The 24,163-nt window shown below is 42.6% G+C and overlaps 1 protein-coding gene across 29 annotated transcripts in view; it reads right to left on the reverse strand.

Moving 5' to 3' along the window:
- Nucleotides 1-24,163, reverse strand: part of OSBPL3 (oxysterol binding protein like 3) — a 178,128-nt gene that overhangs the window by 63,559 nt on the left and 90,406 nt on the right. For 15 of the 29 annotated variants that reach the window (XM_070265735.1, XM_070265742.1, XM_070265732.1 and 12 more), the window contains 6 exons: nt 21,149-21,374; nt 5,826-5,942; nt 5,609-5,662; nt 4,709-4,822; nt 1,357-1,524; nt 648-768 (listed from right to left, as the gene is read on the reverse strand). In XM_070265735.1, the coding sequence (XP_070121836.1) occupies nt 648-768; nt 1,357-1,524; nt 4,709-4,822; nt 5,609-5,662; nt 5,826-5,942; nt 21,149-21,244 (670 nt within the window). In that variant the 5' untranslated portion in view covers nt 21,245-21,374. The remainder of the gene's footprint in view (nt 1-647; nt 769-1,356; nt 1,525-4,708; nt 4,823-5,608; nt 5,663-5,825; nt 5,943-21,148; nt 21,375-24,163) is intronic. The other 14 variants (XM_070265737.1, XM_070265739.1, XM_070265728.1 and 11 more) reach the window with 2 other exon arrangements.

The raw sequence follows: 24,163 nt of genomic DNA on the forward strand, positions 1-24,163 counted from the left end.
ACACCTGTTTTGTGGGGATCTCCATTTGGTTCACCCTCTCACCTCCAGAACAATGATTCTTAATCCTGGATGTACATCAGAATCATTTTTGGCACTTAAAAAATGGAGGGCTGTGCAGACCCCACCCCAGGGACTGTGATTTAGTAGGCCCATGTGGAAATCAGGCATCAGTCCTTTTTTTTTTTTTTTGAGGAAGATTAGCCCTGAGCTAACATCTGCGGCCAATCCTCCTCTTTTTGCTGAGGAAGTCTGACCCTGAGCTAACATCCGTGCCCATCTTCCTCTACTTTATATGTGGGACGCCTACCACAGCATGGCTTGCCAAGTGGTGCTATGTCTACACCCGAGATCCGAACCGGTGAACCCCGGGCTGCCGAAGTGGAACACGCGCACTTAACTGCTGTGCCACTGGGCCGGCCCCCAGGCATCAGTCCTTAAAGAACAGAAAAGGAAACCTGTCTGCATGTACACCCAGGTGAGGACATAAAGCTCTGAAGGAAAGACTCCTTTGTCAATCACGAGTGCCAACTTCATAAGAAAAATATGAGAGGGAATGTAGACCAGAGACAGGGAAGGATACAAATTCACCAAGCCCGGACAATCTAAGAGCCAAGAAAGAAAGAAGCAGAGGCTTAAAGTCACTCTACCTTTGGAGCATTTTTCCATGTCCTCTGAAGACTGCAACCATAGTGGAACTCGTGTCTCACCACAAGAAAAGGATAAACTGCTTCCAGTTTGAAATGAACTCTGCTTTGAGATACTGCTACGCTGTTCCACAGATGACAAAAGCACATTAGAAATGAAAACAGAGCCCAGCGGGAACAGGCTGGGGTAAAGGATAACAAAGTGGGCTAGTCGCTAATGGGAGCCCTCTGCTTGTAATGGGAAGAAGCTTCTAGCAAAGCACTCCACTGGAGACCCTAAGCTCTGGGGGTCACCCTGGCTTGGCCACACCATGCTATGAGGCCTTGGACAGCAGTCCTTAATTTCTCCTTCTGTCAAATGATAATCATACCAAAATAATGATATAAATGTTGGCAAATTTTGCAATCCTGTATGGCTGTACGTGCACCTACTGTATTTTACAACCAGATAGGAAAAGCAAAGTTAAACTAGTCAAGAGAAACAGGGAGCATTCAGGGCTAGAAAATTCCTCCTTCTGTGCTACTCTTCAGTTTCTGTCCCAGCGATAACAGATGCTCCTCTGGCCCTGGTTCTGACCGGCTGGGCAAACAGACTCATTGAATACCAGCTCAAGCTGACCCTGTTCCCTCCCCACAAACCTCTCCTTCCTCAGACACAGCCCCCATGCAAAGCCACTCCCTCCGTTTAAATTCATTACTGGCAAATTATTACCTTCCTACTTGATATGGAGTCCAAGGCCCCAGACGGAGAGTCTGTGCCAGCGGATCCTGGGAAAAAGTGATTAACTTCGTGTGGAAACATGGCGATTTCATTCTGACGAAATATTCTGTGGTGGCGGAGTTTGGATACCCACTCATCAAAGACTTCTTCTGACTTTACCTAAATTGCGTTAAATTGAAAGAAAGAAACAAGAGCATCACTCACTGAAAAGAAGAATTATTTATCAAATTGAGGTCACTCCTGACACCCCCTCTTTCATGTTGGCGCGTGTAGAAATATCAGTGTCCTGACTTAGTTTACATTTATGTGGTCCAACGGAACAAGCTGGAGGAGGAAATGGAGAGTAAAACTCTTCATAAACTATATATTTAGGCTTCTATGAAAGAGTCCAATTGCTATGCTATTATTAAGAAAGCAAAACAGTATCGGTTGTAGTAAACAACAAATAAACTCAAACTTACATCTGTCTGTCTCTTAAAGCCTTTCCAAGTTGTCTTGTCCCAGCTTCTCCTATCTCTATTGACAATATTAGCACCATGCCTTTTTTTTGAACTCTTATTATTCAGACTTTTCAGATCAATCTTCTCTGAACTGGAATGAATTAGTAAATTTTTCCTAAAATATCTAACCTTGTTAGTCTTCTCTAACAAAGAATACATTGCTGAGGAATATATATTAATGAATGTGAAGGTCATTTAAAAGAACATTTCTCTTGCTCTCAGAAATGGAGAAAAACTGATAAAGTATTACCAGTGATTTCCAGAATTTTTCAAACACACACACAAACATTTAGCCATTCTCTCCATAAATGAGTATATATCAATGTCTAATTTCCATGAAGAATAGTGTTTGTAACTAGTAACACTTACTATAAAATATTTCAAATGTTCATAAAAGTACTAAAAAGAATATAACAAGCACCTATACACCATAGATATTTCTTAATAGTCAATGTATGTATGAGAGTGTATTCATATTTTCAAAATGAAGAATGATAAATATGTATATATTAGAACACAGAGATTCATGAAGCAGCAATTTAAAATAACCCAAAAGGATGCATGGTAGGTTAACTTTCAAGAAGAAAAATACAGGTCAATCCTGTTAAGATCTTCACTAATGCCACTGCTGAGAGCATGGGTGTGGAAATAAAGTTCAGCAGCATCCTTCACTTTGGAAATGTGAGGTTGGCTCTTACGTTTGTCGTGCTGATTGAAAGTACACACAAGACTTAAAACGCCTCCAGGTGCTACAGAACGCGCCACTTACAGGAAGAAGCAATGCAAACAGACTCACATCTATTTGTCTCCCCTAAATTATCTTCTTGAAATATATTTCATTTCCCAGATACGGTTAAAAGAATTTTACAGGAATCTTGTGTCATCCTTTGCACTGATCTACTCTCAGACGCCCTTAAAAAAGCAGTGCCCAAAGCATTCATCTTGACTCATTTTTTATTGGTTAAACAAGGTAGAAAAATAAGAGTACTTTATTAAATAACTGAGCAGGGCTCTGTTCCAGCCCCTCAAGTAGTTATAGGACCATGAGTGGACAGCCGCTTAACTCTCTGCTGCCCAGATCCCTCATCTATAAAATAAGAGAATGGGACTGGATGGCCCACATTTAAAAACGCCTGACTCTGAAGCTATTAACTAGGACCCTCAGATGACTACACATCCCCACACTAGCAGTCACAGAAGATGTTCGAAAGAATGAATGAGAAATACAAACGGAACTTAAAGTGAATCAACACAGAGAAATAGGAAAGGATGTTTATCACAACGCTAGTATTCAACATATTTTAAGGTACTCTAGTCTTTAAAAATTAGTAATTAGTAATTCCTTCTATTCTGTTACCTAGACTAGTGGATGAACTAGAACTTATCATTTCCTGACCACGTCAAAACACAGAACTAAGAGTCACTGGCAGTCCATGGAGAAATACCCTAAACTATTCTAGAGGAGACTGACCATAGAAACAGGGGTGGGGAGGGAGACGCTTTTTTCCTAAGATTATAGTCTCTCCCTCCTTTACCTCACACTAGTCCTTCTCAACCACGGGTGATTTTGCCCCCCAGGGGTCATCTGGCAATGTCTGGAGACAGTTTTTGGTTGTCATAACTGGAGGGGGCTTGTTACTGACTTCGAGTGGGCAGAGGCCAGGGGTGCCACTCAGCATCCCACAGGGCACAGAACAGCCCCCACAGCAAAGAATTCTCCAGCCCACCACGTCAACAGTGCCAAGTGTGAGAAACGCTTTACCCAATTAACTGCACCCACCGCAACAGGGACTGAGGCTAGGAAACAATGTGGATTTGACTGTCTTGTGCGGTCCATCAACCACATGTATGTGTTAAGTATGTATTTGCCCAAGCACCACATACATGCCATGGGGAAGACAGGGACATCTTAAGACATGGAGCTCACAATCTCAAGCTATTGTTTTTTCAGCCCTCAGCCCACCTTCCCAATAGTCCAAGTAATTTGCCCAAATAAGAAAACAGTCTTAACTTTTTTCTCAATTAATTTCTAACATTCGGTACCACCTGATAATTACACACAATAACTAACATTATTGAGCTTACTGCGGGCCGGGCATTATGCCAAGTTTTCTACCTGCAGCCCTACAAGACGAGTACTATAATCATTTTCATTTTGGGAGGTGAGAAAACTAAGACTTTCAGAGATTAAATAATTTGCCCAAGGCCAACAGCTTAGGAAGTAGCCAGGTCAAGATGTAACCAGATCTGGATCTCGAAAGCTCTGACTTCATGCTTTTAACTATCTACACCACCTGCAGGAGAGGGCAGAAGAGGGTAGATAAGCACTTTGAGAGATACTATTTGGAGGTCCATACTTTAGAAGAAAAATTCCTGACCTTCACTGTAATATGAGAATTTTAATGTAATCCCTATAAAATTAGCCCAAGTTATAAGATGGGGCTCCAGAGACGAAATGTTATGTTGCACTTCAGGAAACATATTTTAAACTACGGTAAATAGTTCTTCACTAAACATAGTACTGCCTGGGGGCAGGGTAAGGTTTGTATTCAGAAACATGAAGATTTTTTTCTAAATGACTGTTGTCACAATCATGGGGTGGAGGGGGGTATTCAAGGAATGAGGGGACAAGGATGCTAAACCTTCGGCAGTGGAAGAGACAGCCTGCACAATGAAGAACTCTCCCATCCAAAGACCAAGAGCATCCATTACAAATACTTTTGTAATGAAGATCTTCCACGTGTTGGCTGACTGTTTTGAAATACTCAAAAGGCATCACCAATAGCACAATAACTGATGATAACTCTGTGCAACAGGAGATGGCACCTGGGAAGCAGTCTCACCTTCAGATGGTAGATGTGCTCCTCAGTATCCAGGTCGATGCATTTTGATGACTTCTTTACAGACATCACCGAGAGCCCAACATCAATGCAGCCATGTAGCTTCTCTCTCTCTATCTGCAGAGGCACGAAGAGGGCCTCTTAAGAACCACGGTGTTAAGAACAGTAGTAACATGCTTGACACTCCTTGCCTCTACCCTCATCTTCCACATCTACTAGTTGTAAACATAACTATGACTTCCCAAGCAGTTGGTGTGAATCAGTCCTGAGTTAAGTGCTGTACATGCATTCTCTTATTTAAGCTGTGAGGTAGGAAGCACTCTCTCCATTTTACAGCAGAGGAGATTGACGTACAGAGGGGTTGGGTAACAAGTGGTTTACACAGCCAGTAAATGAGGCAGCAAGAAAGTAAGGAAGCAGAAAGTGAGAAGACAAGAAAGGAAGCCCCATGGACTGACTCCCACGCCAGTGAATTCACCTATTAACTGCAGTGCACCTCACGTCATCTTCATGAAGGGCTTTCTCCACTAAACCCTCAGCCACTATAACAGTGCGAATGACACCCTATATTTTGTTCCTGTTATCTTGCTGTAAAATGTCTTCTCCCACCTGGCGAACCTCTCAGCACAACCCTAAGACCAGAACAGACCCCTGGATACCCAGTAGGGTGTTGAGAGGGGCCCCCACACCTCCTCTTGGCAGGTGAACTGAGCCTACCGAGAACCCCAGAGCTGGGCCATTGGGACCAGGCACCTCTGTTCCCTGTGAAGGAACTATTACCCTTCTGTGGTTTCCAGTTCAGAGAAATGCAATCCCCAAATGTGCACAATCCCATCCATGAGCTGACAACAATTAGCCCTTCAGAATTCTCCAACAGCACGTTGGATTAATAAAACGACTTACATCTGTTTGGCTCTTGGCATATTTCAAGATTCCTTTGTCCAGATAGAAGAATCTCTGTGGGGAAGAAAGCGTGATTCATTAAGACATTTCATCTAAATGTCCGTCCTTTCCTTGGTCCCAGTTTTCAACTTCAAGTTAAGTACAAGTGCCTAAGAACTGGGTACTGAGTGGGGCCGTGTGGGTACAAATGAAGGTGAGGCCAAGGCCCGCGTCCTACCTTGTGCCAGCCTTTCAAGGGCCATTTCCTCTTTTTCAGCAAAAATCCTTTCTGAACTGGTGGCTCCTGGGTGTAATTCATCTCTCCCCTCAGTCCTTCCACCACTTCCCAGCTGTCCTGTTCCAACAAAAGAGTTCATGCTAAATGGCTTTCTTTAAAAGTAATCATGTTAAGAAGCACTTCAGCCTATTAGTAAATCCATCCAGGATGGTGAGTCTGGCTAGGTTTTTTGCGGAGAAAAGATTAAAATTAAATTTTTATACAGTGCCTGGACTTTATAGATTTAATGCTATAATTTAATGGTATCAAATTTTATTTCTTTTTTCAAAAGCTCTCTCTTAGAAGGGAATATTTCCCTCTCTTGGTGCTTAAACCTTGACAACCACAGCGAAAGTTAGACTTGACTATAAGTTCCGTTTTTGTTCTCTTTGACATTATCACACAGCTCCTGTTGATTCAGCACCAGACTCCAGTCTGAATTCTAACCAAAAGCTACAGACATCAGGATGGAAGTGGGGAAGGGAAGGAAGTGGATGGGAATATAGGAAGATCGACCTACGAATCGGCTGAAAAACATGAGACTGGATGCAAGCTAGTAAACATGACAACTTGGTTGAAATAACGATTTAGTTGCAAGTTAATATCTTTGAACTCTAGGAATTTAAATACTGGAGATCCTGAAGCATCAAAAAGGTGCCTTGGCAATAAGTATTTTCATCCTCTTTTTCCAGAAATTTTGTTTTCTCTCTCTTTCTTTTGTTTCAAAAACTTTTTTTTTTTGGTCAATTATTGCTCTTCTGAGCTGTCTGCAATTTTAAAGAGGTGAAAACAGTTGTTACAATTAATCCTCCATTGTTGACTATTCAGATTATTTCAATTGACTAAAAAAGAATTTAAGAAAGAATACAAAAGAAAAACACTAAGAATTCTGAAAATTTATGCAAGCCTGTGCATTTTCACGCTGCCAAGTCTTTGCTCATACACTCTTTTATATCTGGAATGTCTGCCCCATCTACTTCTCAGCCATGAATTCTCATTTAGCCCCAAACCTCTTCCTGGGAGCAGGAATTCTCTCCCATCTTGGCACTTACACAATCCTCCCTGGCACTGTCTGTCTCCCTAGCTAGAATGTGGGTTCCATGAGGACAGGGACTGGGTCTCATTTATTATAATCTCACTACCTGAAACATAGGGGCCCTAAATAAATATTTAGTGAATGACTTGAGTCTGAGGAGCAAGGCAGGTAGGAAACGGCCCCACAGAGCCCTTGGGGTGAAGGATTTCAAAAATGTGCACTAGATTGGGGTCAATTGGTACTTAGGACAGAAAAAAGCAGAAGACTCCAGTTTCTCCTGGCTAAAGGGACCAGGTGTCAGGGAGTCGTTCCACCTGTGCTCCACACCTGGTGACCCAGGAGTAGGACACGTACCTTGAGCTGAAGGTCCTCAGATACACAGTAAAGGGTGGACTTGGGCCCCTGCAGAAATCAAGGCCCTGCTGACTTAGCACGACACGGCTGGGCTGATGTCCTGCCCTAGGGGTCAGGCTTAAAGCTCACCATGAATACCAGGTGGAGAGAGAAATATGACAGGGTCTCAGGGAAGAGGCTTCTTAAGGTTTTTGCTTGACTTTAACCGAAGACAGTCTGGCATTGTCAACCGCCGTTAAATTCAGTCTGTTTTAACAAATGTCTAAAAAGTGCCAAATATAGAAAGTTGCTTTGTCGTTGGGAAGGCAGCTAAGCATTTATTCAGGCTCATGAGCTGGCAAAGTTCATTTCCATATTGCTGAGTACACGAATTGAAAGCACTTCCCTCCAGCACAGCTGTTTCCACAGTGTACGTCTCCTGGGCACCTTTTAAATGCTGGATTCTCAATCACTGCCCTTGCGGTGATGTCAGAAACAGAAAATGATTTAAGCTTCCATTCTTCCCGCATCTGAAGAGTGGTGTGGAAGAGAGTTTTATGGCTGGCTCCAGCCGGCATGACTTGGAGAGTGGCTTGTTCTGATTATTCACTCAGTCTCTTTATCAGGTTTTTAAAAATCACAAAGCAATACCAAATTAAATCACGTGGAGCATCATTTAACGTTTCTTTAACAATTAAAGCATTTATGATCTTCTAAAGCCTCAGGATCATCGATATTATCTTTTATGTCAGTACTATGGACACATTGAAATACTCGTCAATAGAATTCCAGTTTAATATAATGACAGCTTTAACTGATGTCAGACCAATTCTGCACTTACTGAGAGTTGGAGTTGTTGCTTCTTGTCAACTGTTTCTTCCTCCACTAAGATTTTTTGAACACTAGCAGGCCTGACAGCAATAGCAATTGAAAGAAGAACAATTTGGGGTGGGGGGTATATGTTATCTAATGCTGCTCTTCTCAAACTGTCCTGCGCGTGCCAACCACTAAGATCTTGTCCAAATGCACATTTCAGTTCAGCAGGTCTGGGGTGAAGCCTGAGCTGCACCTGCGCAGGTGAGGCGGCTGCTGCCGCTGGGCCACAAGCCCACCTAGAGCAGCCACCGTCTGGGAGACCAGGCTGTCCTGAAGAACTGGGATTCGACTGGATAGGCTCTGAGGACAAAACCTGGACTAATGGGTCAGAGTTACAGGGCCCCGGATTCTAGTCTGATTATCTGATAATTAGCGCTATGGAAAATGATAAAATGACATGGACTGCTCTATGAGAAAGGGCGTTCCCTAGTCACTGGAGAGCTCTGTCAGAAGCTGGCAGAGGTACCCCAGAGGAGATTCCTAGTCTAGGAGGGAGGTCAGAATAAATGCACTGTGAGATCCCTTCCAAATCTTACAAACTCGTCTCACAGTAAATGGGTATAAAGCGTCAGTTATGCAAGGTGACTAAGTTCTAGAGCTCTGCTGTACAACATCGCGCCTCTAGTTAACAATACCGCATTGTGCACTTAAAAATTTAAGATGCAGATCTCATGTTAAGTGTTCTCACCATAATAAAATTATAAAATAAAATATTGGCTGAAAGTCTCCAAAAAAAACCCAAGAAACAGTAGCATTAGCTTCAGTCTAGTAACCTCAGGTATAATCCTTGACCTTAGGATCTAAGTGAGAAGATTAAAGAAAAAAGGAGAACTAAGCAATGAAGACCCCCCCTCCCCAGGATTCTGAAGGCCATGTGGATAGGAGCAAGCACGACCTGCCCACGGCCACTGTCCTTCCTCCCCCTTCACACAGAGATGGAGCTCGCCAACCCAGGCCAGGGGCAGGGAGGCAAATGTCCAGATGACTCAGGCCCCAAAATGATTTAAGTCTCAATTAGCTGGCTAGTCGCAGACCAAAAAAACTGGTGCCTTAACTACTTAGATAATGGAAGACTCTACACTGGGTCTTTGGGGTGAATCCGTGAGAAAGCATGGGAGGCAAGGGAAGAAAAGGAGAGTCCCTGGCAGCATTTGATACTGACAATGGCGAGAAAAAAACATGTGAGCTGCCAGCTCTGTCAGTGAGTGACTCCACCTGAGGTCCTTCCCACCCTGGATTTCCAAGTAAGAGAAAAATGCTTTCCAACTGTGTTGACCACAGGTGAATTTACAATTAAAATACTAATAAAAAAAACTTTAATGCACATATAATTATTTCTACCCTGTTGGTGACTCACACAGCATTTATGACTGAAATTTACATTGGTACTTTTTTAGATTCCTCAAACAGATCTGTAGGTTATCACTGTTTGTTAAATAGCTCCTTAATTGTACACAAGCCCTTCAAGGCTACAGACAGCATCTCCCATGCACTTTACTCTCTACAATGCTCTGCTCTGTCAACAAGGGCCTCTTACGAGCTGTAGCTACTGTTAAAGATGGAGACACACAACCCATAAATGCCATGGAGCCCACCCGGGTGGTAGGGGGATTTTCATAGTTGTTCTTGTGATAGTGATTCTAGTAACACAAGCGACAACTACTATTTATCGAATACCTTCTGTGTGCCTCGCTATGATTCTATAATGAAGGTATTATTCTCCTCATTTTACAGATAAGGAAAATGAAGCTCCAATGGAGTTTGCCCAAGATCACAAACTATTAAGTGGGTGACCTCATTTGTGGACTGGAGGCCACACACAGTGTACAAGATCACCTACAAGTATCTCAGCCCATCTTCACCAGGGCCCCCTTCTCTCCTGCCAATCCAGCCCCTGACCCCCAGCACCACTTTCTCCCCAAGCAGAATAAGTCTATCTCTGACAGCATGTTCCCACACTTAATACGCACGTGCGTTAGCTAATGATGACCGGACAACTCTGTCCACACAAGCAACTCAAGAATATCTTTGGGTTTTTTTTTCCGGGTATACTGTAATGACTTGTTTTCCCTCATAGAGTCATGGGGTGTTTCCTTTAAAGCTCAGCGTTGGAAAGAGAATGTGGAAGTCATCTACTCAGCTCTTTCATTTTAGAGATGAGAAATCTTTCATTTTAGAGATGAGGAAATACATGATTCGTGTAAGATCACAAAAATGAGTGAAGGATTTCTGAGGACCGGGACCCAGTCTTTTGACTCCAACTCAGTGCCCCTTCCACTGCCCCTTTCTAAGAGTCACAGCGGCAGACAGCCGTGCGTAGGTGACCCTGAGCTATCTCACCACAGATGGGCACGTGCCCTGTGATGACAGGGAAAATCTCCAACACAGACGCTTAGGCGAATGGGACTGGGTCAGAGGCACTGGGTGGGGAGACTTTTGCTTTTCACTGTATACCTTCCAGCACTGTTTTAACATTTTATCTTTATTTCCTTTGGCATATCACAGAGCTCTGCCCTTTGGTGTCTGCGCACTGGAGAGAATCACAGACTGTTTCAGATAGAACACTTTCGCACTCCAATTACAGGGCAATCACAGCTCCTCAAGAAAACCCACTCTGTTGCTGCATGGCACTAGCTGCTAACAGTGTTCTCTCTCACAGCGCACTCGAAACTACTTTTTCAGAGCTAACTGAAATTTGCAATCAAATGAGAGACATTCTGGCTAACTGATGCATATGTGACTTAAAAATCATAGTAGGTGGCAGAAATTTAGCACAATAAATTTCCTTATCCTTGATCCAAATCACCAGCAATTTTTTTTTTCACTAATGCAAAAGAATAACTGGTTCTCTTAATGAGAACCTAGTGACAGGTGAAGACCCTGGAGAGCCTTACAAACTAAACAAGGAATGACTTTTGTGTTAAGCAGGTTATATTCTAGTTCATAACTGAGCTTCTAATTAATAGGGTAGTCTCTATGGAAAGATCTAAGGCTTAGCAGCAGGTACTGGAGATGCAAAGATATAAGACCAAGTACTGCCATTCGAGAAGTGAACATCCACGAAAAATAAAGAGATACCACAGGGTTGAAAACTTGTAAATGCCGAATGGGAGATTCAGACCCAGCTGCTGCAGACTCCCGCTCTCAGGCAGGCACAGCAGCCACGGGCTCCATCCACCTCAGGCGAAGGACTTGAGCGGTGACTCGAAGAAAAACTGACACAGAGTGAGACGCAGGGTTTCTCAGGCTACCCTGACAAATTACCACAAACTTGGAGGGTTCAAACAACAGAAATGTATTGTCTGCCACTTCCGGAGGTCAGAAATCCCAAACGAAGGTGTCAGCAGGATCAAGCTCGCTCTGGAGGGTCTGGGGAGAATGTGTTTGTCTTAACTTGGGCTGCTGTAACGAAACACCACAGACTGGGTAGAGGCTGGGAACCAAGATCAAGGTGCTGATAGATTCGGTTCCTGGTGAGAACCAGCTTCCTGGCCTGGGGACAGCTGCCTTCTCGTGGCCTGCTCACGTGGCTTTTCCTCCATGCGTGAGAAAGAGCAAGCCCTGGTGTCTTTCCTCTTCTTACAAGGGCACTAAGCCCATCACGAGGGCACTACCCTCATGACCTCATCTAAACTTAATCACCCCCGAAGCTCCCATTTCTAAATCCCATCACACCGAGGGTAAAGTCTTCAAAATACGAATTTTGGGGGGACACAAACATTCAGTCCATAATGGTGTTCCCTGCCTCTTCCAGTTTCTGGTGGCTATTGCCATTAATTGGCTTGTAGCCACGTCACTCCAATCTCTGCCTGCATCTTCATATCACTTTGTCCTCCATATCTGTCTTCTCCTCTGGGTGTTTCTTATAAGGACACTGGTCACTGAATTTAGGACTAACCTGGATAATCCAGGATGATCTCCTCATCTCAAGACCCTTAAATTAATTACATCTGCAAAGACTCTTTTACCAAATAAAGTGACATTTACAGGGTCCAGGGGTTATAGGATGTGGACATATCTCTGGGGGAAGCGTCCCATTCAGCCCACTACAAAGGGCAAGAGGGACCACAAGGCCAGAGATGGTCAGGAACATGGCTCCTCCGGAGTGGGAAGAGAGAGGAGGTGATTTTAGTTGTGATGTGGGCTCATGTACAGGTGCAGGGGGAGACACAGCTGGACTCGACAGCAGGACCAGGGTGTAGAGGACCTTGGAGAGAAGTCAGATTATTCTAGGGAAATCTTCTGTTTTGCCTCTGTCTTCCTTCTTACACTGTCACTTCTGAGCCTTTAGTCTTTTAATATCATTATATCGCTGAAGTAGGAATTGGACTTTCTGCTCCCTAGGAAAGAGCCGTTGAGGGGCCAACCGGTGGTATAGTGGTTAAGTTTGTGCACTCTGCTTTGGTGGCCCGTGGTTCACAGGTTTGGATCCTGGGGGCAGACCTACACACCGCTCATCAAGCCATGCTGTGGCAGCATCCCGCATACAAAATAGAGGAAGACTGGCACAGATGTTAGCCAGGTACAAGCTTCCTCAAGCAAAAGGAGGAAGATTAGCAATGGACGTTGGCTCAGGGCCAATCTTCCCCACCAAAAAAATAAAGAAAGAAAAGAAAACTCTTTTAAAAAAGGAAAGAGCTGTTAAGTCAGTTCAGTTCACATTTGCATCTACAGCTTCTAGAGAAAATTCAAGAGGATGTACAGCTAGTGAGTTGTGCTCTCTACAAAAGCATTTGGGTCAGGGTTCTGCCTTCCTACATCCCACACCACGGCCAGTGCCACCCTTGAACAGAGACATCTATTTCCTTAAGGCATCTCATGCAGTTTCTATCAAAGCAGTATTTCTAAAACCCGCCGTAACATATTTACTGTGCTTGTTATTCTGGAATTGCAGACCAGTATGGACAGCTCAGCAACTTCCAAAAGTGTTCTAAGAGTTCAGTTTCTCCTGCTCTTCAGAGTGTGGAATGTAGCCAACAGTCTACCATTTGTGGACGTGGAGAGTAACAAAGAAACCCTGACAACTCAAGTATGTCATTTCAGCTGAAGTTTTAACCTCCTCCTCTATCAAATTGTTTGTTTTTTCTTTACAGGATTTACTCAGAGTAGAACTATATTGAGAGCAGAGTCCTCAACCTTTGCCCTTCCTCCAACCTTATAATGTAACAACCATAGGTGGGACCAAAGAATAGGTAGTAAGAAGGAGAAGTAAAAGGCCAGAAAATGAGAATCTGGAAAACTAAGAGAGAAATATACAGTTAATTATTTTTTTCTTTTGGGCCCACACCAGAAAAAAACAGCTCCTGACAAACAGACCTCAGGGATCCTTCAGGCCACTTCGCTGATCCATGTCATTCTTGTCCCTGCTTTCATAGTGGTGTTAGCTTCTGGAGGATTGTTTGTACAAACAATCATTTGTACATAAGGCACATGGAACTTGAATGAACCTCTAAAGAAGCCTTCTGGCATCTAAAGAAATCCAGTGTTGTCCACATAGATGGTTGCCTGGTCCCCTACCACTTATTAGCCATGTGACTGAACAAGGCAGTTAATATCTCTGGGCCGTATTTTCTTTCTAAAGTGGAGAAAACAATACGGACCTCACTGGGTTGTACTGAGACCCCAAAGGATGGTGTGAAAGGATATAATGAGCTGTAGAGATGCCATCAGACACTTGTTAACGTCTAGTATCCCCTGCTGACTTTCTGGTAGCCTAGACAGAAGCCACACCGTCTGACTGCACTGTGCCACCCCGCCTCGAAACTGAGAGAGAAAGAAGGGAAGCAGTGACCATGAGGTACTGCTTGAGGCTCCTAGGACTCCTGCTTACAGAAGGTGAATGGTTTATGTGTCAAACACTTACACAGCACTCATCACATGAGGTTTTCTTCTAACTAAACAATTTACACAACCTTACAAGAAACTAAGGTGCAGAGGGGTTAAGCAACTTGCCCAAGGTCAAACAGCTTAAAAACAACCCAAGATTTAAACTCAGGCCGTCTGGCTCCAGAGCAAGTTCATACTCGTTGCCTTTCATCTTCTGTGATGGTCACAGAACAATGTGACAAATCATGACATTCCCAAGTCCCTCCTCTACCAAGAATCTTTCTCATGGTGTTTATTCAGCCCATGCTTACAAAAAGCAGCTGGTAAATCTCAGTGTCTCTAAAGACATGATGGATAAAAAGAAAGAAACAGGACTAAGCATTTTCAATACCCAGACAGCTGAAATTATAAACACCTGAGCACTACGGCTTTAATTCACTTTTCTCTTCCTGGCAAATTCTCCCCCATTCAACTCCTGCGTCTTATGGGTTCTGGCACCAAGCCCAGACAGCCTGGGCGCCTGGAGTGCAGCGTAATCTAACAGCTGCATAAACTCATCAGGTGACCCTGGGAGAGCTTGGATTAGCCCAGGAACAAGAGCAGGACAAGAGAAAACTGCATAATTGTATGGAGACTTACCTAGCAACAGATCACTTCATTTCAAACCCCCTGTAATCATGAGCCAGGCACCTGTCAATTATTTTAGCAGGATTCACTCACTGATTTCTGACTTACACAGCAAATGCTAGGAACACATAAAAAAAAGGACAGAGGCTGCGCTCTCCTTACAACCCAGTCTTCCCAGAGTTGGTTTGTTATTTGTAGTGGTCTGTTCAGCTGTGCTGTCCTTTGCAGCTTCACGTCTCCCTGCCCGGGGTCTTTTAATAATGGGTTCTCAGGAGATATTGGTTGAAGGAATAAAGCCAAGGGCATATAGGACTCTTTCCATAAGACAAAACCTATTCATTCATCTTTATCTAGCTCAATCGGGCTCCTGAAATGTGTTATTTTGAAAGTTCTAGGAAGGAAATGTAAGGCAGGGACCGTGGGAAAAAGACAAGAGGAAACTGCAATTACTCATATTTTACAAGTTTTAAAATAGCAATTCTCTCTCCCACTTAGATATTCCTTAACCGACTTAATATATCTACAGAGCTTTGTGAATAGTCGTCTTTCTATCAAGCAACTGCATGCTTATTCATTCATTCATTTAATCTACACTTACCGAACACCTGCCATGTGCCAGCCCAGGTACTTCATATTTATTATTTCATTCAGTTCTCAAGAGTAAGCATACTTATCCAAATTTCACAGCTAAAAAACTGAAAAATAAGAAGTTTTAAGTAACGTGGGCAGGGCCAGCCTGGTGGCGCAGCAGTTAAGTTCGCACGTTCTGCTTCTTGGCGGCCCGGGGTTCGCCGGTTGAGATCCAAGGCGTGGACATGGCACCACTCGGCACGCCACACTGTGGTAGGTGTCCCACATATAAAGTAGAGGAAGATGGGCATGGATGTTAGCTCAGGGCCAGTCTTCCTCAGCAAAAAAGAGGACGATTGGCAGTAGTTAGCTCAGGGCTAATCTTCCTCAAAAAAAAATAAATAACATGGCCAGGTCACCTGGCTAGCATAAAGCAGAGTCAGTATGACTACTGGTCAGTTTCAACAAAGACAGTCTTTACTTCTGTCCCATAGTTTCCAACAGGGTAGTTTGTTCAGAGACCAAAGGTGTATAAAGCATTTAGGGATTTCATCAGTTGCCAGAAGAAACACAACGGAGAGGCCTTGGTTCATTTTTTTAAATCTTCCTAATATGTCACTGGAGTGAGGGAGCCAAGGAATTTGTGGGCTTTCTGCTCCCATTTCCCACGTGTACGAGGCCATACATTCTAACCTGCCCTGATAGAAGGATATTTGCCGCTGGCGTTCAGTAGATTCAGTCCAATAATTTGCATCTGCCGCATGCAAAGTTAGGTTCTGTGAGAGCTAAAAAGACATATAAACAGGACCCAGGACTCAAAGAACTATACACTCTTTCAACCAATGAATTTATCAAAAGAGAGTTATCAACGTGGGGAGAGAGGAGCGCAGCGCTAACCGGGGCATTACCCAAGCTCGGGTTCCCACACAGAACATTTGTGAAGGCCTCGCTCAAATCCCATCTGGGGACCTGGGGGAATGGGGCTGCCCTCTTTCTCTGTTCCTATTTTCTCATAAATCAACTCTAACCAGATTTTCACACCCACCACTCAAAGGCAATCACTTGACCATGTCACCAACGACCTCCACAACCAACGGTCATTCTCAGGCTTCATTTTACTTGACCCATCAGAAGCCATTTAAAAGTAAATTAATTAAAGTAGTGCAATTCACAGAAATTGCATGCACCTTGAGAAATGATCTATGGTGAGCATATATTATTTTTATAAAAATTACTTTTAAAGTGTTAAAGCAATAAATGAAGATTCTTTTGAAGAAAATCACAAAATTCAGAAAGTAGAACAGTTTCATAGGGATCAGTCTAGCTAAAGGGACAGCTGAGTCAAAGCCTGGGAAACGGAAGACCACGAAGGCAGAGATCACCGTAGAACACTACAACAATAGGGTCTGATTAAGACAGTCCAAGGGGACCAACAAGCTAGTCTTTGTATAAGCTGGCTTCCTCCAGCTGGGAATTTCCTGCACGGAGAACAGATCCCACGTGGGAAAGACACCATATCTGAAGGATGCTCTGCTTTAAAGAGATCCGTTTCTTTTGCAGAGTGTCAGGGTCCTTGAAACAAGACCATCCCAGTTCTGGCTCCAGAACCAGCCGGAGTAAAGGGAGCTCACCTGTCATTGTCACAGTTTCTTAAATTTACAGAGGACCTTTCTCGAAAGAGTTTCAATGTCTTTTAGCCAGTAAAATCATTCAATTTTCTCTTATGGCATCCCTGCAAAGGAAGCAGGAGGAGAGTTTTGTCTCTGTTTTATGGATCGATAACTGAGGCAAACTTCACTTGCCTCAAGTTTCTCCAATGGCAGAATACAAAGACGGTAGTAGAGATCTCTTGATCCAACCCTTTAATATCACTAAGGGGTGACAAATGTGGCACTGCTGCCACTTACCCTGCCTGTGCCCACAAGCCATAGCTAAAAACATGGCACTCTTTCCCACTGAACCCAGCCAGACTCAACTGCAGAATCCTTCTCAACACAATACTCCTCGCAGTTACTACCAATAGCCAGGTGCAGGCCTGAGGGGTGGGGTGGGAGAAAGAGGCGAAAATCATTTACACTCACAATGGACAAGGCCCAGCAGAACAGAATCAGGTAAGAATTTGCCAACTTTTCCCACTTGTTTTAGGTAGAGGTTATGCCAGATGTTGAAGATATGTTCCTCCCTAAAAGCATTTTGTTAACACATATAAAGTACGGCATTTTGCATTTTGTAAGCATATATTCACATATATATACTGGATACATTTGAGGGCTTTTGTACAACACTAAAGAGGTATGGGTAGGTACATGTAGGATTCCTGTAAAAGTTTCTGGGACAAAAAGTACAACTATCCACTATGAGCACATTTAGGTTTTCCACAAACAAGAATTAAGTTCAAATTAATGTTAACCAACATAATAAAAATGAATGTTAATATTAACTCAGCACCTACTATGAATCTGATCCTGGATTAAATGCTTTAGCTTTAATCTTCACAATAATCCTATGAGAAAAGAACTATTATTATTCCAATTTTACTGATGAGAAAACTGAGGCTTATAGATATAGTTTAAAATCACAGAGCCAATTAATGGTGGAACCAAGGCTGGAGAGTTCAAGTTCTATTCGCTATGCATACCTTCCTCCCAAAATGATCTTGATAAGACTATATTTACAGGTGGTTTCCATACTGATGAGATGAGGCAGACCATATTTAAAATTTCAAAAGCCCTGGGATTTAAGTTAAAAGATGACAGAACCCTTCTCCTTGGGTTTTCATGGGCCTAAAGGTAAACTTTGTCTTAGATCAGATGTAAAAGTGAAAACATAGATCACAATCAACACGCAGGTTTCAACCATTTTGTCCTTCAGGGAAGCAACCTCTTTTAAAACAGTTATAGAGATAAGCGGTATCTACGCATAAACGCACAGCTCCTTGAGATTGCGTGTGAGCAGGCTCTGGGATAGGAAGGACAAGTTCAAGTTCGGTTCAAAAAACAAAGACAAAGGCAGAGTCAGCACCAGGCACTGAAAGGAAGCCAGTGTGACTGGAGTACAGAGACGCTCAATGTCACCTGGCAATGTTGAATGAGAATTTAAGTGAAAATGACTGAAGAAGACCAAGTCTTTCAGCCAAGATTGTATTCTAAGTTCCTGTGCCCCCTCCCTATCACCACCTCAGCTCCAAAAAGCAAAAACATATAAAGGTATAAACATGTAGGGTTTTTCGTGTCTGTATGATACAAAACAAGAGTAAATATTTGGATGGATAAGACATAAAATAGAAATGCAAAGCATACGGTAGACAGAGGTGTCCAGGAGTCTATCTCTGTGGACTAAAGGGGCTAAAAAGGAAAAGGCTGGGACTTGAGCCAGGCTCACTGCTGGAAATCAGAGAATGTGGAGGGCGAAGCCCCCACAACACAATGAAGGGGGGCTTTAAAAATCTGTTCCCCCAGGGAGGCGGCAGGGGGCAGACAGAGCCTCCCCACCAGGACCTGGGCCATGCTGTGTGCTGGCCCGGGGGTGGATCTTGATATCTATCAGCACTGTGGAACAAAAGCCCCTAGCTGCAAATATAAACTTGGCTCCGGACTAGGGTTCTTGGAGGTAGAAAGTAGTAAATAGTAAATCCCTAGACAGGACAGGGTGAGTGCAGAGAAAGAACATGTGGGAAGCAAAGTCAAGATGACGCTCTAACCTGTAATTCCAAAGCACATGAGAAAAACTAGCACTAAGAAAGATGGCCAATAAAATAACAGCAGACTTATCCTCTCCAGAAGAAATGAAAAGAACAGAGCAACCTGAAAACGACCTTAAACTGGAGCTTAAAAAACAGGTAGGTGATTGCACAGATTATCTTCATCAGCTATATTGTAGTGTTCCTCAAATTAAATTTTTTATATAAATCTTGAAGTTTTAGATATTGAACTTGTGCTTTCTAGGGAAGTGACTGAAAGTACAATGTCATCACTATATTAGGCATCAGAGAGACTGCTGGATATGACTGCATTCCCTAAGAGCCAGGAAGTAAAAGCTCCCAAGATTCTTGCACCCCTGTGGCACCTTTAGAGACTGAAAGGCAATCTTGGGATACTTCGTGATGGCAGAATGGACACAGATTGCCAAAGTGGACAACACAGATAGAAAAGATAAGCCAATTCCGCAACAGAACACCTTTCTTTGACAGAAGGATGGGAAAGTGCATAGAATAAGGAAATTGTCCCTGAAAATTAAACATGGGCTTTCTAACTAGATTCAGACTCAAGTTGGAATAAACTTATAAAAATTCTCCCTCTTCCCTGTCACAGAGGAAAAATAAGTGTATATGTTTATAAAGCAACATCATCTGCACATTAAAGTGGGAGATTCTAAATATAAAAGATGACCATTTGACTAATGAATGGCTGAATGACCAACCATTCTAAGTCAGAAGAAAACTGAGGCATGAAGCACGTTCCTCTTACTCTTTACTCTTTTAACCTCAAAAAAATCTCTGTGAAAACCAAATCAATCAATCTCAAACAACCCATCAAAAAAAGTTTCTGTATATTCAATCCGAGAATTTCATTGCTCTCTTCCAATTCCTATGATGTTATAAGCACTGGCTATTTAAATGAATCATGCTCTTTCCCTTTATCCAAGCTTGATGTTAGTGCCATCAAGTTGATTCTGACTCCTAGTGACCCTGTGTACAGCAGAGTGGAACCCTGCCCGGTCTTTTGGCACCATCCTCCCACCTTCCGATGCTATATCAGACAATGCTCCGCTGCTATTCAGATGGTGTTCATACCCAATTTATTGGAAGTGGGTGGCCACATCCTTCTTCCTAGTCTATCTTAGTTTGGAAGCTTTGCTGAAACCTCTCCACCATGGGGGACCCTGTTGCTATTTCAAATACCAACAGTGACATAGCTTTCAGAATTGCAGCCACACACAGCTGCCACAGTAGGCAACCGACAGACAGGTGGTGTGGTTTGCTGAATCTTAACCACTAGACCACCAGGGCCGGCCATTTATCCAAGGAGGACATAGCAACGTTCAAGTGGAGAGACACATGATAATGTGTCATAAATGTGTGGACATGCTTGAGGTGGGAGGTTGCTTGATTGTTGCTTCCAAATCTGGAACCAAGGACTCTGGGCCATATCTTGGGCCAGCACTTCCCATGCGGGAAGGCAAGGCCAGCACAGCCAGCAGATACTGAAAAGGCTCAGAGACTACTTAGGTTGTAAACCCACAGCTTTTTGACAACCCACCCTCTCTCTCCTTAACTGAAGGTGGAAGAATTACAATAATTAATGTGCATTTACTGCCATCGATCTAAAACCAGCAAATTCTTCCAACAGAGATTTATTAGAAAGGAAAGTAAGAAACAACATATAATAAGCTGACAGTTATTTAGGAGTTAATTATTCAGTTTTTTGTTTCACTTCTTTCTTCTTCCCACTTAATTCCTCTTGAGCCCTTCTCTGTTGATTTGCTTCCCGTCCATTGGAGAAAGAAAGCAAGTGAGAATCAAAGTAACTAACAGGGCAGTCTGTAGTTCAAAGCTGTCATAAAGTTTGGTAAAGGGTGGACATTATAATTACTGGAAAAGTGATTGTTTATTTTTTTGTTTTGGTTGGTAGGGTATAAAGGAAAGTGTGGGCTCTGGAGTCAAACAGACGGAGTTTTGGTTCTTGTTCTTACTAGCTGTGTGTCCTTGGGCAAATAACTCAGTTGGCCTGACTCAGCTTCCTCATGGAGAAAATGGGAATATTAATATCTGTGTTGGAGACAGTTGCAAGGATTGAATAAAATAATGCAAAGAGCCAAATACAGTTCCTCTCATCTGGTAGGCACTCAAGCTGCATTATTAAACTTATCCAAGATTTACTCTTCTCAAATAAGATATGAGTGAGAGCAAGTGCTCTTAAACTAAGAAGTAGGAGTTCCCAAGTAAACGTACATGTTTTAATCTGCAAGCTTCTTGATTTAAATTTGCATCTTAAAATTTGCATTAGTGAAACTTTACCTGTCGACTTCCCTGCTTGGAGGAGCAGCTACTTGTGCTCCTGGAAGGTGAGACCAATTTTTGGGACACCCCAAGGTTCTTCTCATCACTCATCATGAGCAGCAGGTCACTTGGCCTTGATGTAGTCAAAATGCCATCAGAAGACAGTGGAGCAGAGAGTGCAGAAGGTGGCTCAGCTCTTATCCAATACGTTTTAAAAGCATTTTGGGTGACCCAGAGGAAATCCCTAAAACCAAAACAAAAGGATTAGAGGAGAATGTCAGAGGCATCAGACATCATCTAAATTAGCCACTGATTGTCTGCAAGTGGTTTATCTACCCTACAGACCGCAAGCCACATGCTTAGTTACATCAGGGGCCGTGAAGGAAAAGATGCTTTACATCTATCTCTTACTGGTAATCGTGTATTGGTGGTTTTTCATGTAGCTTTGCAATATGACAGGCTTAAGAGCACTAATAAGAAAATCTGAGTCCAGACACACACAAAATCAGTACTATAAAAAACCAACACAAGCCATGAGATACCACTTCATACCCACTATGATAGTTATAATTGAAAAATAAATTAAAAAATAGCAAGTGTGGGAAGAAATTGGAACCCTTGGGCATTCCTAGTAGGAATGTAAAATGGTGCAGCCATAGTTGAAAATAGTCTGGAAGTTTTTCAAAAAATTAAACATAGAATTATCATGTGATCCAGCAATTCCACTCCTAGGTATATATCCCAAAGAATTAAAAACAGGTATTCAAACAAAAACTTGTACAAGAATGTTCATAGCAATGCTATTCACAATACCCAAAGGGAGAAACCACGCCAATGTCCCTCAGTAGATGAGTGGATAAACTACATATGGCATAAGCTATGGTCTGACTGTTTGTGTCCCCCCAAAATTCATGAGTTGAAATTCTAATGTCCAATGTGATGGTATCAGGAAGCGGGACCTTTGGGAGGTGCTGAGGTCCAGAGGGCAGGGCTCTCACAAATGGAATTAATGCCTTTATCAAAGAGCCCACACAGAGCTCGCTAGCTCCTTCCACCACATGAGGATACAATGATAAGCCTGCAACTGGAAGAGGGCCCGTTGACCACACTGTGACCCTCATTTTGGACTACCAGCCTCCAGAACCGTAGGAATAAACTTCTGTTGCTTATAAGCCGTCCAGTCTGGTATTTTGTTACAGCAGCCCAAACAGACTAAGACAGCATATCCACGCAATGGAATATTATTCAGGAATTAAAAGGAATGAAGTACTAATACATGCTACAACACGGACAAACCTTGAAAACACGCTACGTGAAAGAAGCCAGAAGCAAAAGACCACATATTGTATGTTCTGACTTATATGGAATATCCAGAGTGGGCAAATCCATAGAGACAGAAGGCCTATTAGTGGTTGCCAGAGGCTGGAGGAACTGGAGAATGGGGTGTGGCTATGGAATTTCCTTAGGGTGATTAAAATGTTGTGGCACTAGACAATGGTGATAGTTGTACAACATCATGAATGTACTAAACGTCACTGAATTGTATACAGTCATGGGTCACTTAATGATGGGGAGAAGTTGTGAGAAATATGTTGTTAGGAGACTTTGTGCGAACATCACACAAACCTAGATGGTATAGCCTACTACACCTCAAGGCTATATGGTACTGATCTTATGGGACCACCGTCATTGACCAAAACATCATTATGTGGTGCACGACTGTACCTGAAAATGGTTAAGAAGTGAATTTTATGTTACGTGTGTTTACTACAATTGAAAAACCTCTTTCTGTTTTTTGGAGGATGGGGTAGAAGATTCATTCTACCAAAGGTTTTTGAAGATAACAAAAAACTATAACATAGTGTGACAAAAACTATGAGAGAAAGCAGAGTTTTCCATATTATCTATTAGTATATCAGTAATTAAAACAATGATCATCTGTTGAGTCCATACTACTTACTGCCAAGCACTACAGTAGGAGTGTCCACACGCATCATCTCATTTAATCAACAGTCTGATGAGACAGTACTATCTCTATTTTATGGAGGAAAAAACTGAGTCGCTGAGAAGTTAGATAACTTGCCCAACCATGCAGCTGACAAGAGACCAAATGTGGGCTAGATCCCAGGCCTTTTACCTTAGTGCTGGAAATTCACATGTCTCATGGCCAGGCCTGGTGACAACAGCTACTGCCCTATCTCTAGGACCTAAGAGAATTGAGGAGCTGGACTAGAAAGACTCAGGAAGGAGCACATCCTAAGCCAGCTTTAAAGAGGTAATGCCCCACTCCTTTCCGCAGCACAGTACTAACCTCCAAGATGGCCAAGTATCTGTACTGGGGAAGGGATCAACCATGGCAGAGACAGGGACACCCCTAACAGGTAGTTAGCTGGGCTGCCAACCGCCGCTCCTTAGTGGGGAACAGCCCTGAGTTAGGGGTGACTAACACGTTTGGTTTAGGCTTCAGAAGGCCAGACTTTTATTTAACACACTAAGTTCAAATCAATTCTACAACTTTCCTAAGCATGTTAAAAAAATAAAAAAAAAATTTATATCTCATCCATTCAGTTATTAGTGTTCATATAGTCTAATTTTAAAGAAAGGACATTATGTAATTATTCAGGAACCAGCTGGTTAGATATTATATCAACTTTTGTTTAATTATTAAGTACTCAAATCTCCTACGCTTTTCCCTTGCACTTAAAAAATAAGTATGCTAAAATCATAAACAAGACCATGAAAATCATAAACCAAGACAATGAGGAGAAATATAAAACCCTCAGAAAATAAAATTAAGGTACCTGTAGCCATAGAACTGAATTCCCATGTTGCTTTCATAGAAACTCTCCAAATCTCTGTGTGCATTATGCATTGGATCCAAAAATAAATAAGAATAAAAGCAAACCAACACCAGCCTCTGCATAAAGTTAGCTTTACTCATGGGGGCATGAGTAATTGTACCTGAAGTTAGAAGCAAATGCAATCTAGTTAAAAACTACCAAGAGAGGCAGTAAAGATATATTAATAGTTTGT

This window comes from Equus caballus, chromosome 4 (assembly GCF_041296265.1).
Source record: "Equus caballus isolate H_3958 breed thoroughbred chromosome 4, TB-T2T, whole genome shotgun sequence".
Taxonomy (NCBI): domain Eukaryota; kingdom Metazoa; phylum Chordata; class Mammalia; order Perissodactyla; family Equidae; genus Equus; species Equus caballus.